Raw genomic sequence first — 16,977 nt, 5'->3', positions numbered from 1 at the left:
AGCACGTTCAAGAGTTTTGGAGAGAAAAGAAAGAAGGGATACTGGTCTGTAATTGTTGACATCGGAGGGATCGAGTGTAGGTTTTTTCAGAAGGGGTGCAACTCTCGCTCTCTTGAAGACGGAAGGGACGTAGCCAACGGTCAGGGATGAGTTGATGAGCGAGGTGAGGTAAGGGAGAAGGTCTCCGGAAATGGTCTGGAGAAGAGAGGAGGGGATAGGGTCAAGCGGGCAGGTTGTTGGGCGGCCGGCCGTCACAAGACGCGAGATTTCATCTGGAGAGAGAGGGGAGAAAGAGGTCAGAGCACAGGGTAGGGCAGTGTGAGCAGAACCAGCAGTGTCGTTTGACTTAGCAAACGAGGATCGGATGTCGTCGACCTTCTTTTCAAAATGGTTGACGAAGTCATCTGCAGAGAGGGAGGAGGGGGGGGGAGGGGGCGGAGGATTCAGGAGAGAGGAGAAGGTGGCAAAGAGCTTCCTAGGGTTAGAGGCAGCAGCTTGGAATTTAGCGTGGTAGAAAGTGGCTTTAGCAGCAGAGACAGAGGAGGAAAATGTAGAGAGGAGGGAGTGAAAGGATGCCAGGTCCGCAGGGAGGCGAGTTTTCCTCCATTTCCGCTCGGCTGCCCGGAGCCCTGTTCTGTGAGCTCGCAAGGAAAGATTCTGACAGCAGAACTCTCTACTGATGACATCCTCTTCAAAGAGAGAAGAGAGAGTTAATATAGAGCAGGAGGTTGGGAATGAGACAGGCGCTGCATCTCAAGTCTCCTCTCCTCCTCGTTTGTGTGGGTGAAGAAGGTTCCAGTCCCCGAGTGCCAGTGATCACATGTAGCCACGCTGTTTATACCACAGGCATAGCCTACTCACGCACAATATACACACACTGTCCCAGCCTCCAGCACCATCCACGGGCATTGGATACATCTGCCTGGGAGAACACACAGACATACCCACAGACAGAGGGAGTGGTTTCTTTTACAGTGGATTCCCAGCTCTCTCAGACAGAAGCAGAGCTGGAATGTAGACTGGTCCAAAACTCCAAGCTGTTAATAACTTCATTCCTGGGAGCTCAAGTAAACCAATGAGTGGATCGATTTAATGGATTGAATAAATTGATAACTGAAATCAATCGACTCATCAGTGCAACAAATTATTGGGGGTACGACCGATTGATGAGAGAGTCCACGGTGGCTGACAGTCTGCATTGAACAGTCCACTGGTAAAATACTCAGCTGTCGCGCAGAGGAGCGGCGAAGAACAGTCAGTGAAGTCCAGAGACAGTTACTCGGACAAGGTAAGACGGTACTGGACCCATCTACGGACTAACTTACTGAAAGTAGGCATAGTTATAGACTCTCTGACTATTTCAGTTTATAGACAGGCATTTTATTTTTTCACTGCAGGACTGGCCGCTGTAGTCTATGTACGCAGTATTTCTGTGCTTTTTTACATTGGAATTGGAAATAAAGTGACGATAGTCTATTTAATTGAACATCACACACCGCATAACTATGGTATGTGATTTGGAGTCATTGATTGATTGGCAGTAAAACGTTTATATTTTTTCCCCGTTAACGTCAGAACGTTCTTCTGTTTGGTCACCGGCTATTTCAAGTTAAAATTAGCTTTCTGGTCTTAATTTAAGGTCAAGTTTGGGCATAAGTTTAGCAGTGTGGTTAAGGTTAAGCCATTTTAGAAATAGGCGGGGTTTGACCATAATTAAGTCTTTGTGGCTTTTGTAGGCTAACTAGTGACGACGGCTATTTCAGTCAGACCCGTCAGTGGTTGAACTCTGACCGCACATGATAAAGACTGTAGAGGGATACCAGCGCAGGAGAGGGATATGTTCGTCTGATCTGCCGATGTTCTGCTGAAAATGATCACTGGTAGGAAACGTTTAATTTCGTCCCTCATCCAGTGTTTTTTTTATCCGCAGCGCCGGCTACTGCCAGTTTCCACGGCTGTCATAGGCTAATTAAAGCCTATTAAAGGCTGTGTTGCGCCTCTGCATTTGCCAATCGATAGGTTCGATTCACACACAGAGTGAGAGAGAAAGTTGTCATTGTCTCTGGTGGAACTGCAACTGCTCGTGAAATTCGGCTCTAAAGCAAAGCTAGTGACCTGTGCCGTTTCTGTGTCTCGTTCTATGGTAGAGATTCACAGCGGAGTGGGCAGGTTATTTTGTCTACATGAAAAACCGAAACAGTAAAGCACCTAAATAACAACCATACATAGGCCTATAGTCTACCATATGTTGTAGTTTATTCAACGAAGCTCGCAAGGAATGTAGGTAAGAGACGTTCTACTACACTGACAGACGCATGGTCAGTGTCATTCAACAGCTCTGCAGTTTCATGAGGCTATAGCATGTAACCCCACTCACTGCGTGCATGTGTGTGTGTATACCTGTTGTGCTTGTGTGTAGTGCCAGATGGAAGGAAATTCCTCACATGCACAAACTTTGAGCTTTTACTACACTGTCATGGCAACACAACCATACCACACCACATTACTATAGTCACATGGCAAGTTCCACAAATATATCTAATCTGCAATGGGGAAAATACTTATATTCATTAGGATACTCCCCTATTTACTCACATAGGTGTGGGTGTCTCACCGGAGAGCCAGGTGTGAGAAGTCGTTGCCATGGGGAAGGACTACTATAAAACCCTGGGCATCCCTAACCCAGTAACCTTTCTCACACTCTTCTTCTACCTCCAGAGAGCCAGGTGTGAGAAGTCGTTGCCATGGGGAAGGACTACTATAAAACCCTGGGCATCCCTAACCCAGTAACCTTTCTCACACTCTTCTTCTACCTCCAGAGAGCCAAGTGTGAGAAGTCGTTGCCATGGGGAAGGACTACTATAAGATGCTGGGTATTCCTAAGGGTTCTAACGAGGAGGAGATCAAGAAGGCATATCGCCGCATGGCGCTGAAGTTCCACCCAGACAAGAACACAGACACTAATGCAGAGGATAAATTTAAAGAGATCGCTGAGGCCTATGAAGTTCTGAGTGACCCCAAGAAGAGGGTCATCTATGACCAGCTAGGAGAGGAGGGTAAGAGAGAGAGGCTCACTATTCTGAGTGTGGTCGGTGTGATTTCTAAGTGTCATGAAGTCGTCTATCTTTCTGTGTGTGTGTCATTGTGTGAGAGCGAGAACACTGAGCAGACTCTTTTCCTTATTTATCTGTCCCCCACTACCTCCCACTTCTGCCTCTACTGTCTAACTGTTCTCTCCTGTCTGACTGGCTCTTTCTACAGTGTGTTTCCATCTCTCAGATAGGCCTGAATCCATGAGGTGGCAGAGATAAGAATGACAATGAGGTGGTGTGTGTGTGTTAAGCTGCGGGTAGTCTTATCAGTTTCTGTAGCAGTAAATCATTTGCTAGACCACTGTCCCCCCCCCACCCCCAACCCCCCCAATCCTATGGGAACTCTCGCCCACGTGGGTTCTCTCTGACTGCTGTACATGGCTCCAGGGCCTCCGCTCCTCAAACTCCCTCCTAACTGTTGTAAAATTTAAAAAACTCTAAAATTCTACAGAGGAGGAATTAGGCTACATCTCAATATGGGTGAGTGTGTACTCACAGCCCTGTCTCTCTCCCTCTGTCAGGTCTGAAGGCGGGGGGCAGTAGTGGTCAGTCTGGTGTTCCTGGTGGGTCATACCACTACACCTTCCATGGGGACCCCCACGCCACCTTCGCATCCTTCTTTGGCGGCTCCAACCCCTTCGACATGTTCTTCGGACCGCACCGCAACCACCACAATCGCTCCAACGGCTTCCACTCCAAGGTCCACAACCACCACAATGATCATGACATGGAAACCGACTTGGATGAGGATGACCCCTTCGCCTCTTTCACACACTTCGGCTTCCCCGGGGGGGTCAACGGCTTCCCTGGCCATGGCGGGGGCAGGAGGAGGGGAGTGAAGTCTGAACGTCTGGCGGGTTCCAGGAGGCAGCAGGACCCCCCGGTGATCCATGAGCTGAAGGTGTCTCTGGAGGAGATCTTCCATGGTTGCACCAAGCGAATGAAGATCACCAGGAGGAGGCTGAACCCCGATGGCAGGAGCAGCCGGACGGAGGATAAGATCCTGAACATCGTGATAAAAAGGGGATGGAAGGAGGGCACCAAGATCACCTTCCCTAAGGAGGGGGATGAGACACCAGAGAACATTCCTGCAGACATCGCCTTTGTGCTCAAAGACAAAGGACATGCCCACTTTAGGAGGGACAGCTCCAATATCATCTACACCTGCAATATCAGTCTGAAGGAGGTAGGATCTGATCTGTCTGTTGCTCTGTCTGCCTGTCACTGTCTTTCTTTCTTGATTTCTCACACAGCCTATTTCCACAAATACCTTTACAGAAAACTGGCTGCCTGTGGCATTGCTTTGTCCAGACTACAAAACACTTCTTTTTTTCTCTCTGCCTCTTTCACTCTCCCTCTATCCACAAATGCCTGACAGAACACTCACGCAGAACTGTAGGCCTGTGGTATTACCCTGTTCAGACAATAGTACTTTTTATTTTATTTTAAACAACACTCCCTCTCTATCTACCTCTAGGTTTTCACAAGGGAAGTGTGTGTGTGTGTGTGTGTGTGTGTGTGTGTGTGTGTGTGTGTGTGTGTGTGTGTGTGTGTGTGTATTATTTGAGTAAGTGAGGATGTTCTAATAAAGTGCATCAGACATCACATCTCTCTCTCTCTTTCCTACTCACCCTCTCTGACTCAGAGCCTCAGGCACCTCTAACAGCAGTACACTGGTGTTCATGTTTCTAGCACTAGTTTTTGGGCAGTGCCGGGAGATGTCTGTGTGCAGTTACACATCGGTACTGCACCTAAAAGGAACTGTTCCTCTGAATACACTACCTAGCTCATCACATCCCTCCAGTCTCTGTGGATTGAGTTGAGCCCTGGCTGGGTAGACTGAGTGCTGTGCAGAATGTATCTCTGGCACTGCAGTGTGAGTGAGCATGGAGGAATGTGTTATCCCTGTGTGACAGGGCCACTCACACTCTACTCTGTCCTGCCTCATATGTCTTCCTTTATGATAGCTTTTTTTTAATGAGCACAACAGTCGTTATAGTGCTAACTAAGTCATCTGCTGTTTAAACAGACAATAAAGCATTTATACACTTAGACAGCTCTTTCTCTTTTTTTCTCTTTCATACATGCACACACACCTACAGAGAGAGAGAGCAGGATTGTGTAGTTAAGGTGGTACTCTGACTGACAGTTTATTTAATTAAAGCTCTCCATGTGTGCTCAGCTGTGACCAGCCTGTGAAATGAAACACTCTTTTATAGTTCCAATATAGCTGCCATTCATCTGGTGCCTATATTAATGGGCTGGCTAATAACAGATCCTCGAATGACGCTTGTTGTGTACATATTAGTTTCCACAAGGTGCTCAGATGGGCATGTTAACCAGTAGTCCTTACTTTCTGTCAAACAGTTATCTTAGTGTCACAAACTGCCATAAATATGTTTTAGTTATGAGAGTTAATGCATGCAGTAAAGAGGCAGTTCAGTTGGTGGAATGTGCAGTGTTAAATTACATAGTTGCTTTTTTCCGGAAATGCACAGATTTAGTATGTTAACTTCGATCCAGGGAAGGAAATAGACCGGAGTGAGAGGGGAGGAAGGGGAGTTGTTGGAGGGAGAGCATATTAGTGAACTGGGTCATCTGAATTAGTATCCAAAACAAATAAAGCTTCCATTTCTACTGCCAGGGAGCTTTGCTTCCATCCAGCAGCTATGGGAGGTATGATTATAGAATTCTGGCACTGGGCCTCTGTTAATTGGCTTACTGGGTTTATACGCTCTGTTAGCTGTGCTGGTTGGTTTTAAACTCTGTTAGCTGGCTGAGTGTTGGCCTTATGATAGCTTGGTAAGACCCTATGCTAGCTACGCTGGCTAGTTTCAGTCCCGATGTTCTACGTAGGCTTTTGGTCTAAAAATAACAGGCCCAAAGTTATCACATCTATAGAAGACAGGAATGTCAATGGGGGAGGTGTTGCTGTATTCAGACCTTGACTTTTTCTACATTATGTTACATTACAGCCTTATTATAAAAATGATTCAACTTTTCTTTTTTTTCCTTGTCAACACTCATACCTGTGTTAACGAGATAATCACTGACATGATGTCAGCTGGTCCTTTTGTGACAGGGCTGAAATGCAGTGGAAATGTTTTTGGGGGATTCAGTTAATTTGCATGGCAAAGAGGGACTTTGCAATTAATTTAAATTCATCTGATCACTCTTCATAACATTCTGGAGTATATGCAAATTGCCATCATGAAAACTGAGGCAGCAGACTTTGAAAATTAATATTTGTGTCATTCTCAACTTTTGGCCACAACTGTATAGGCTAAGGCCTACTATATATATTTCTAAACTTTCCTAAAATTAAGCATGTTACTTCTCTTTACAATAGGGCTCCTGAGTGGCACATTGGTGTAAGGCACAGCATGTCAGTGCTAGAGGCGTCACTACAGAGACCCTGGTTTTAACAATAGGCCCAGTGTCAAACGGGTTTGTCCCCACAGGAAGCCGTCATTGTAAATAAGAATTTGTTCTTAAAACTTCTTGTAACTAGGGGGCAGTATTTTCATTTTTGGAAAAATAACGTTCCCAGTGTAAACAGGAACTTGTCAGGACAAGATGCTATAATATGCATATAATTGACAGCTTAGGATAGAAAACACTAAAGTTTCCAAAACTGTAAAAATATTGTCAGTGAGTATAACAGAACTGATATTACAGGCAAAAGCCTGAGAGAAATCCAATCCAGAAGTGACTCATGTTTTGAAAGCTCTGCGTTCCGATGCGTCCCCATTGAGCAGTGAATGGGCTATCAACCAGATTCTTTTTTCTACGTATTCCCCAATGTGTCTACAGCATTTTGACGTAGTTTCACGTAGTTTCATTTTAAAAACACCTTGAGGATTGATTATAAACAACGTTTGCCATGTTTCTGTCGATATTATGGAGCAATTTCCGGTCGATGTTCTTCAGGTTTGGCTAAGAAAAACGGAGCTATTTCGCCTACAAAAATAATATTTTTGGAAAAAAGGAACATTTGCTATCTAACTGGGAGTCTCGTGAGTGAAAACATCCGAAGCTCAAGGGTAAACTATGTAATTTGATTGCTTTTCTGATTTTCGTGACCAAGTTGCCTACTGCTAGCTGAACATAATACTATGCTAGGCTATCGATAAACTTACACAAATGCTTGTCTTGCTTTGGCTGTAAAGCATATTTTTAAAATCTGAGATGACAGGGTGATTAACAAAAGGCTAAGCTGTGTTTCAATATATTTCACTTGTGATTTCATGAATAGGAATATTTTCTAGTAATATTTGTGTAGTTGCGTTATGCTAATTAGTGTCAGATGATGACAACGATCCCGGACACGGGATGGGTAGTTACAACAGTTGACTGACTTGCCTCGTTAAATATTTTTTAAATCAGGAGTATAGCTCCAGGCTTGGCATGAAAATGAACCATGGGAAAAATGTCCTCCATTCGCTATTTAAGTGCATAGATTACATGTATTTCTTCCCCCTGTTGAGACAGGTGCATGATAATGGTCCATTCTAATTCAAATTTCACACGTATTATTTAGTATATGTAAAGACGAGATTAAATCAAGACTAGTCTGATCGGTGACAATATTAGCCTATCACTTGTGATTGATGCCCAACTTGTGTGCAGTAAGGGAAGAAACAACAAATGCCTTTTTGAAATCATAATTGCACACCTCATGTAGCCTAGCCCAAAGTCCTAAGGCAGGGATGGGCAACTGATGGATATGTTTTGATAATGGTGGTCACAACTGAAGTGGCCAAATAACTTCTTAAAATGAAGCACATTAATCAGCTTTACAAAGGGTGTAGAGTAACTGGCATACATACACGGCACGTGAGTTTCATGTTTGGGGAAGATCATTTTCACTATAAAAATGCACCTTTATAATAAAAGCATTACATGCATAATTGCATTTACGGCCACATTTGAGAATGGTGTTTTCCCGCTAATGGAACATTTAGTGCTCATAGCCTACTTCCGTGTGCGCATTGCTGAGCTTATAATGTGAAGAAATAGCCTAATAGTTATTTTAAGCTAAAAGTTCTGATCTGTGCTTAGGAGGCTCCGCTATGCAATCTGGTTTCCGAGCTGGTCATGGGTGTACCTCAGCCATGCTCGCTCAAGGTCCTAAATTATATCATAACCACCATCAATAAGAGACAATACTGTGCAGCTGTATTCATCGACCTGGCCAAGGATTTCGACTCTGTCAATCACCACATTCTTATCGGCAGACTCAACAGCCTTCAGACAGTGTCAAATCGGAGGGCCTGTTCTCTGGACCTCTGGCAGTCTCTATGGGGGTGCCACAGGGTTCAATTCTCGAGCCGACTCTCTTCTCTGTATACATCAATGATGTCGCTCTTGCTGCTGGTGATTTTCTGATCCACCTCTACGCAGACGACACGATTCTGTATACTTCTGGCACTTCTTTGGACACTGTGTTAACTAACCTCCAGACGAGCTTCAATGCCATACAACTCTCCTTCCGTGGCCTCCAACTGCTCTTAAATGCAAGTAAAACTAAATTCCTGCTCTTCAACCGATCGCTGCCCACACTTATCCTGACTTCGGCAATGTCATTTACAAAATTGCCTCCAACACTTTACTCAGCAAATTGGATGTAGTCTATCACAGTGCCACCCATTTTGTCACCAAAGCCCCATATACTACCCACCACTGCGACCTGTATGCTTTCGTTGGCTGGCCCTCGCTTCATATTCGTCGCCAAACCTACTGGCTCCAGGTGATCTATAAGTCTTTGCTAAGTAAAGCCCCGCCTTATCTCAGCTCACTGGTCACCATAGCAGCACCCACTCGTAGCACGTGCTCCAGCAGGTTTTTTTTCACTGGTCATCCCCAAAGCCAATTCCTCCTTTGGCCGCCTTTCCTTCCAGTTGTCTGCTGCCAAAAACTGGAACGAACTTCAAAAATCACTGAAGCTGGAGACTCATATCTCCCTCATTAACTTTAAGCACCAGCTGTCAGAGCAACTCACAGATCACTGCACCTGTACATTTCCCATCTGTAAATAGCCCATCCAACTACATCATCCCCATACTGTTATTCATTTTGCTCCTTTGCACCCCACTATCTCTACTTGAACATATATCACTCCAGTGTTTAATTGCTATATTGTAATTATTTTGCCACTATGGCCTATTCATTGCCTTACCTCCTTTATCCTACCTCATTTGCACACACTGTATATAGACTTTTTCTATTGTATTATTGACTGTGTTTGTTTATTCCATCTGTAACGCTTTGTTGTTTTTTGTGTCGCACTGATTTGCTTTATCTTGGCCAGGTTGCAGTTGTAAATGAACTTGTTCTCAACTAGCCTACCTGGTTAAATAAAGGTGAAATAAAATTAAAATATCAGGTTTCTTTAGACCTGTCTAAAATAAATAATGGATTTATTGTGATGGTGTAGGCTATATTATATGGATTTGAGACTTTTTCAAAAGTAGCTGTTCCAAAGATCTGCATTTGGCTTGTATACTTTGCGTGGAAGCCAGCAGATGCTAAATGTGTTCGTTACCAAGCGTCTCTTCACGGGCCCCAAGTCCAGAACAGACTCTGAAACGCACAGTATTACATAGAGCCATGACTACATGAACTCTCTTCCACATCAAGTACCATAATTCAAGTGAGCTGAGCAGTAAAATCAGGTTTTTTTTTTCAACTGATGAAACATCACAATTTTGACTGTGGAGACACACATGCACTCCACCAGGCCCTCATCAGTGTCTGCTCTGGAGTGTGAAGTCACATGCCCTGCTGGTCCGGTATCCGCCAAAAGCCCCGGTGTGCCCTAGAAAGCCTATGCAAATTATGATAGCCAGAACAACCCCCCCACCCCCCAAATTTTGGGGGATGCCTGTTTTGGGTTCTAAAATATGTTTTATTATGATAAGTTTGATACCCACATTTAATTATTTTAAAGTTTCTTACAAATTGAGAATTAATTCAATTAGTGATCCATTCTGACTACTACATTTGTCTTCACACAGGACCATGTGCTGATAATAACTAGGGCTGGCAGGCTATGAGTTCATTAACCATGATCCTTTGGCCACTTTCACAATTATCCCTAGTGATTTTATTTGGTGCCATTGAGCCCCATTCAGCAATATGGCGCCCTTCAAAATGAAATACTTCCGTCTTTTTGCGCCATCGGGAGTTTTCCATAGGAATACATGGATGACATCAGCGCTATCACAATCTACTGTTTTTTCCATTTATGTTTTGTGGTTTTACTTTAGCACGTATAACTCGTTAGCATGTAGGGCGCACCGATTGGTGTCAACTCGTTAGTCAGTATGTGTTACACATGTTGGTTGCCATCTCGTCAGTGGGAAGGTGTTTCACTGGTGCTGGCCCAGTGCTCCAGTTGTCTTGATAGATGCAGAGGGTTAACACCATAAATTGGCGCTCCCTATTTTGATTTCTAGACAAACCGTCCTTTCCCTGATTTTGTTTTGCTTCCAGGCTTTCAGTTTGGTGTGTTTCTTTTGTTTGCCTTTTAGTGGGCGCTCAAGGTCCTTGTCTTTTAGGTCCCAGTTGTTGTTGCTATGCAACTTTCAGTGGACACCCCCATGAGTGTCTTTTAGAACCTCTTCTAAAACCCCACCTGCTAAACTGCTAGCCATCAAGCTAACGAAGTTTGTCCCAGATTAGTTTTGCAATGGAGCCCTCCCTCTGTGTTGAAGTAAATTAATGGTTACAGCGCTGTGGGAGCTGTATTTACTGCACTTTGTTTTGGGACAAACTGGATCACCCAGAGTTCCAATGTAGCAATTGTTTGCTTGCCGAGGATTATAGGCTTGAAATGGCTTCCTTGACCATGCAGGTTGCCAGCCTACGTAAGAAACTGGGGAGAACGCCGAGTTGAATGTTTACCTTTTCTACGCCGGTGGCTGGACGTGCTTGATGGATGCATCTTCGCCTTATCGTTTATCGTCATCCGACTGGCCGGTGTTCGCCAGCGGAGCCATTTCTTGCCTCTTCTCCCCCATCTGATAGCTGAGTCGGAGGACAGCAAGAGGTGGCAATCAACGATGGATGGTCGCATGACACGTGCAGAGGAAGCCAAAGACAGCAGTTTCCCGCAAAGCAGGCTGTGCTTCCGGAGTGGATACAAACAACAAATCGTTTCGCCGCCCTGGACATCAACTTTCCATCCCTGCTCTGAATCGAGCGGGGCTTCTCCATCTGTCGGAGGCCTGCACTGGGAGCTACGGGCTCAAGTTATCCTGCCTCTCGCCCATCCTTAAAGGGTTCTCTGACTCCTGTGAAGTGTGATAGTGGGCAGATTTCCTTGTCCTTCTCACCAGCTGTGATTTTGAGCAGATCCATGGTAAGAAATGTGACTGTTTTTGCACCAGAAACTATGTCCTATCCCGGAGCGTGAGTAAATGACATGACTAAACTGCTCCTAAATGTACTACGGAAATATGGAAATATCCATGCTATCATAGTCCATGTACATTTTAATGACACTGAAGGGCAGCTCTGAACAGTTGAAACTGGATTTGAAAGAGATTATTGACTCTGCTAGACACTAATAAAAGACCAATCGTATATGGCTCTCTGAATCGTGGCATTGGACGCTTTAGCAGGATGCTCTCTCTTCACAACTGGCTATGTGATTATTGCAGCTCAATGGGTGTAAACTTTTGTTGACAAATGTAATACCTTTTTGGAAACAACACGTTATATAAGGAGGATGGGATCCACCCAAATCATTTGGGTTCCGGGATCCTTTCACATCATTAAGGCTGCGTTGAGACAATTACTTATCAGAAGGCCTAGCTCAGTTAAACCCTACCATTGTGTTGTTGAGTTGTCATAATGCTTCAGCAAATGTACATTATACCAGGGGCTTTGCTAGGCAATGTAAATAACCTAATTTATGTCCCTCCAACTGCAGCTATTGTATGCAGTTATCATGTGCCTACAGTATGAACCAGATTTTTTTTAAAGTCAAAAGTATTTGGTTTTAAATAGATTTAAGTATCAAAAGTAAAAGTATGAATAATTTAAAATTCCTTATATTAAGCAAACCAGATGGCACTATTTTCTTGTTGTTTTAAGTGTATGGATAGCCAGGGGCACGCCAACACTGACATCATTTACAAACAAAAGCTTTTGTCTTTAGTGAGTATGCCAGATCAGCGGAATTAGGGATGACCAGGCATGTTCTCTTGATAAGTGAGAAAATGGTCAAATTCACAGTTTTAAAATGTAACAAGTACTTTTTGGTGTCAGAGAAAATGTCTTGAGTAAAAAGTACATTTTACTTTGGAATGTAGTGAAGTAAAAGTTGTCAAAAATATGAATAGTAAAATAAATTACAGATACCCAAAAAAACTACTTAAGTAAAAATACTTGAAAGTACTACTTAAGTACTTTACACCACTGCTTCTCCATGACTGTTCTGTATCTTTGTTACAGGAGCCAGTAGCCTTGCCCTGTAACTGCAGGGTTCAAGCCCTGCTCTCTCTCCGGCTGTTCTCTCTAAATCAGGACAGACATTCGGTATCAGTGTGGAGAACAGGAAGGAAACGCACACGACACCCCATCCACACTTAGCAGGCTATCGCTAACTAGCTGCAGAGCTTTAAGAGGAACTTGACTTCTGATATTACAGAGAGATATGCATTGGCTTAGACAACATATGCATGTGATAACGCTTAGTGATGCCTTATATTGGGGGGTGGGGGGGGGTTGAGGTCATGGGGGATGGTAAACACCGAATGGGGCAGCTGTGAAATGGGACTGACACCTGATTGGCCAACTTGTAAGTACTAAACTGGAACACAATGAAATAGTATCATGTTATTGAATTGGGACTGAAATTGTAGGCCTACTGCACTTAATCAGAGTTCGCACTTAGGAGTGGACTACATTATTTTGGTGCTCCCTTGTCTGAGCTGAGGCTTATAATTAAACTGGCCTTGGGTTAGCTGTCTGTGCCTCCAGCATCATGGCAACCTGTCTAGGTTAGGGTTGGAGTTAGTATGGTGTGCTGCCTGCTCTGGGTAGCAGTTGCTGATCTAGGATCAGTTTAATGTTACTCTTACTCAATTTTAAGCTTGACAATTAGGGTGCAAAATGTACCTTATATCAGTGGCTATGGGACACTTCATCCTACTACTTTGGGTGCTCAGGTTTCATTCCTCAAACCCATTCTATTTCTCATTGCTCTCCCTGCATTCAATAGGCACTGTGATAAGGAGAAGAGACTGTGTCCCAGCCCCTCTGACAAACCGTCCAACTATTTATGACCTCAGCTGATTGCTGTCTTCATTAGCTCTCAAAATGAGACTACTCTCTAAAATTAGCCTCCTGTGCACTCTATAACCTACCAACCCTATACAGGAACCACACACCTGGAAAGACTGGGAAACTTGTTTTAGTGTCAGAGGGAGTGATCCATTGTAGCTGATGTCATTCTGTTTCACTCTGAGTGCCTCAGTGCCAAATCATGCTATCTAATGTTTTCCAGCTGAACCTGTGTTCTAGACTGCTGAACTAGAACATATACTAGTGTTCTACGTCCATAACTCCTGAAACACGTTATCACCTATCCTTAATCACTGAATTAACTAACAACCGATTACTTTGTTTTTCATATCAGGTGTGAATAGAACATATGTACAACACCTTGATTTCCCAGAGGAACGGATTGAAGAACACTGTTGTAACGAACCAGTCATATAGTGAACATGTTTGAGTCGTATGATACGATTAGTAAACCCTCTCATATCCCCCTCCCCCAGGCGCTGTGTGGCTGTGCGGTGAACATTCCCACCCTAGATAACCGTTTCATCCCGCTACCCTGCCATGATGTCATAAAGCCAGGAACGGTAAAGAGGCTGAGGGGGGAGGGCCTGCCCCTCCCTAAGAGCCCCACCCAGCGTGGCGACCTCATAGTGGAGTTCACGGTTCGCTTCCCAGACAGGATCCCTCCCCAGTCCAGAGAGATCATCAGACAACACCTGCCCCAGTCTTAGGACAACACCTCGCCCACGGACAATTATATTTTGAAGGGAAAGTTTGATTTATTTTCTAGGAATGACTGAAGTGCCAAGAGGAACTGCAGTGTAAGGTTGTTTTTATTAATGTTTTTATCTTTCTGCCCAAGCACACACACGGACATGGCGGAGTGATATGGAGAAATGACTCGGCTCAGCGCAGCTTTGGCTTTTACCAGAACTTTTCTCCCCCTACAGATTTATCAAGGGTTTTATACATCCCCCTTCCTTTCCTCCTCTTCTTATGGATGGGATGACAGGAACACTTTATTTGAAAGAGAGAAGATTGTCTAGGATTTTCCAGAGGAAAGTTGAAAGTGGATTATTTTGTTTATCTACACCCAACCAGCAGCTTTAGTCTGTGCTCCCCTATTTTACCCCAATAATCTGTTTCAAATGTTTAATAAAGCATCATGTGTGAACTGTGTAGGTTATCTGCTGGACAAGGCCACTGCTACTACCCCCACCTCCTCCCAATGCCTAACCATTAAGATAGTTTGGCAAGGATGTCTTCAGATTTGGATTTGCTTGTTATATTTGCTTGTTGGTTTTAACATGGTGTACAGTTTGTATCTATGTCTGGTCCAGACCATCTGACTGGCTGAGACCCCCAGCAGCCCAGCTGTGTGTAATCCACTATGGGTCATCATATTGGTACCTCAAGACGTTCATCTATAGGTGCTTTGCTCCCTGTGGTGTCTGTCTGAGGGAATGACAGTCTTTAATAACTGCCTTTAAGCTCTCCACGACTCACCGAGGGACTGCTAAGTGCCTTAACCTGAAGACACACACACGGCTCCCCCATTCCTACAGAAACCCTATGGACCTGTCAAGTACCAGGATTCATACTCAATGTGAATAACTATTGTAATGGCTGCTGGTGTCCACAGGATGAACATAGAGAATATTATAATTTCTATGAACCTTTAATGGGTTTTGTGGATGTCTGTGGGTCGTATACTGGGAGTGGCACTGTATGCAGTGCTTAATAAGGTCATGGGGTGAAATACATTCTGGTTTTGGGTGCCAGTACGATTTATATTTCGGAGCAGAAATGCCGCAATATTTTAAAGTTGAAATGAGGTGCTGCTACTCAGTACCAGTGTGTTTCAGCGTTGCGCTGAGGGACCTATCAGTCTGGCACGTAACATGATACATCTATTCAGGACTATCAAATGGAGACCCCTCCACGTTTTGCCAGCTGTGATATGTGGACATTGAAGGAATCTGTCAGGACAGGTTGATACTGTAGTGGTTGTTCCCTGCCTATAGGTAATGCCAAAAGATACAGAATGGCAAACATCTGAGGAATTCCATCTTGATCTAATAATGCCTGTCAATCAGAGAAGCTGCAGGGTCTCTGGGCTGAAGTAGGAAGTGAGCATTGGCATGGTGCTGTGAATGTGGTTTTTCCACAACTTCTGTACTTTTGACAAAGTTTCATGTAAATTGAATGCTATGATGACAACCAATAAACCAAATACTGAGCAGTGTATTGGCCCTGTGTGTGTGTATGTGAAGTTATTTGTAGTCTAACCCCACTCTTCTGCTTTCACCTATCTATCCATCGCTCCTGGCTCTGGTTACTTCAAGGACTGAAGGGAGGGATGACCAAATGCTTTCTTTATTTGTCCAATGATCTCACAGACTAGATATGCATACATCGGATCAGTAGCAAATACATTTTCACGCTAATATTGAATTCTGGATCATTTAGTATGGTTTGTATATACATTTGAAGTCGAAAGTTTACATACTCAGGTTGGAGTCATTAACTCGTTTTTCAACCACAAACTATAGTTTTAGCAAGTCTGTGAGGACATCTACTTTGTGCATGACAAGTTATTTTTCCAACAATTGTTTACAGATTATTTCACTTAATTCACTGTATCACAATTCCAGTGGGTCAGAAGTTTACATACACTAAGCCTTTAAACAGCTTGGACAATTCTAGAAGCTTCTGATAGGCTAATTGACATCATTTGAGTCAATTGGAGGTATTCCTGTGGATGTATTTCAAGGCCTACCTTCAAACTCAGTGCCTCTTTGCTTGACATCATGGGAAAATAAATCAGCCAAGACCTCCAAAAACATTGTAGACCTCCACAAGTCTGGTTCATCCTTGGGAGCAATTTCCGAATGCCTGAAGGTACCACGTTCATCTGACCATGGGACCACGCAACCGCCATACCGCTCAGGAAGGAGACGCGTTCTGTCTCCTAGAGATGAAGGTACTTTGGCACGAAAAGTGCAAATCAATCCCAAAACAGCAAAGGACCTTGTGAAGATGCTGGAGGAAACGGGTACAAAAGTATTTAGATCCACAGTAAAAACGAGTCCTATATCGCTCAGCAAGGAAGAAGCCACTGCTCCAAAACCGCCATAAAAAAGCCAGACTACGGTTTGCAACTGCACAGGGCAACAAATATCGTACTTTTGGAGAAATGTTCTCTGGTCTGATGAAACAAAAATAGAACTGTTTGGCCATAATGACCATCGTTATGTTTGGAGGAAAAGGGGGAAGGCTTGCAAGCAGAACACCACCCCAACCGTGAAGCACGGGGGTGGCAGCATCATGTTGTGGGGGTGCTTTGCTATTGGAGGGACTGGTGCACTTCGCAAAATAGATGGCTTCATGAGGGAGGAAAATTATGTGAATATATTGAAGCAACATCTCAAGACATCAGTCAGGATGTTAAAGCGTAAATGGGTCTTCCAAATGGCCAATGACCCCAAGCATACTTCCAAAGTTGTGGCAAAATGGCTTAAGGACAACAAAGTCAAGGTATTGGAGTGGCCATCACAAAGCCCTGACCTCAATCCTACAGAAAGTTTGTGGGTGT

At 44.0% G+C, this 16,977-nt stretch overlaps 1 protein-coding gene across 3 annotated transcripts; it reads left to right on the top strand.

Annotated features, from left to right (window-relative positions):
- Window positions 1–983: 983 nt before the first annotated feature.
- LOC124036409 (dnaJ homolog subfamily B member 5-like) lies at window positions 984–14,556 on the top strand. Of its 3 annotated transcripts, XM_046350968.1 has the most exons (5): window positions 985–1,288; window positions 1,737–1,880; window positions 2,820–3,056; window positions 3,614–4,278; window positions 13,880–14,556. In XM_046350968.1, exons 3-5 carry the CDS (start codon window positions 2,846–2,848, stop codon window positions 14,111–14,113), a joined length of 1,110 nt encoding a protein of 369 aa, XP_046206924.1. In that variant the 5' UTR covers window positions 985–1,288; window positions 1,737–1,880; window positions 2,820–2,845; the 3' UTR covers window positions 14,114–14,556. The 3 variants fall into 3 exon arrangements, with proteins under 3 accessions (XP_046206925.1, XP_046206924.1, XP_046206926.1); XM_046350969.1 differs by lacking the exon at window positions 1,737–1,880 and having other exon boundaries at window positions 984–1,288; XM_046350970.1 differs by lacking the exons at window positions 985–1,288; window positions 1,737–1,880 and adding an exon at window positions 2,017–2,284.
- The last annotated feature ends 2,421 nt before the right edge of the window (window positions 14,557–16,977 follow it).

The sequence above is a fragment of the Oncorhynchus gorbuscha genome, linkage group LG05, assembly GCF_021184085.1.
Source record: "Oncorhynchus gorbuscha isolate QuinsamMale2020 ecotype Even-year linkage group LG05, OgorEven_v1.0, whole genome shotgun sequence".
Taxonomy (NCBI): Eukaryota; Metazoa; Chordata; class Actinopteri; order Salmoniformes; family Salmonidae; genus Oncorhynchus; species Oncorhynchus gorbuscha.
This window is presented reverse-complemented; position numbering and strand designations above follow the sequence as displayed.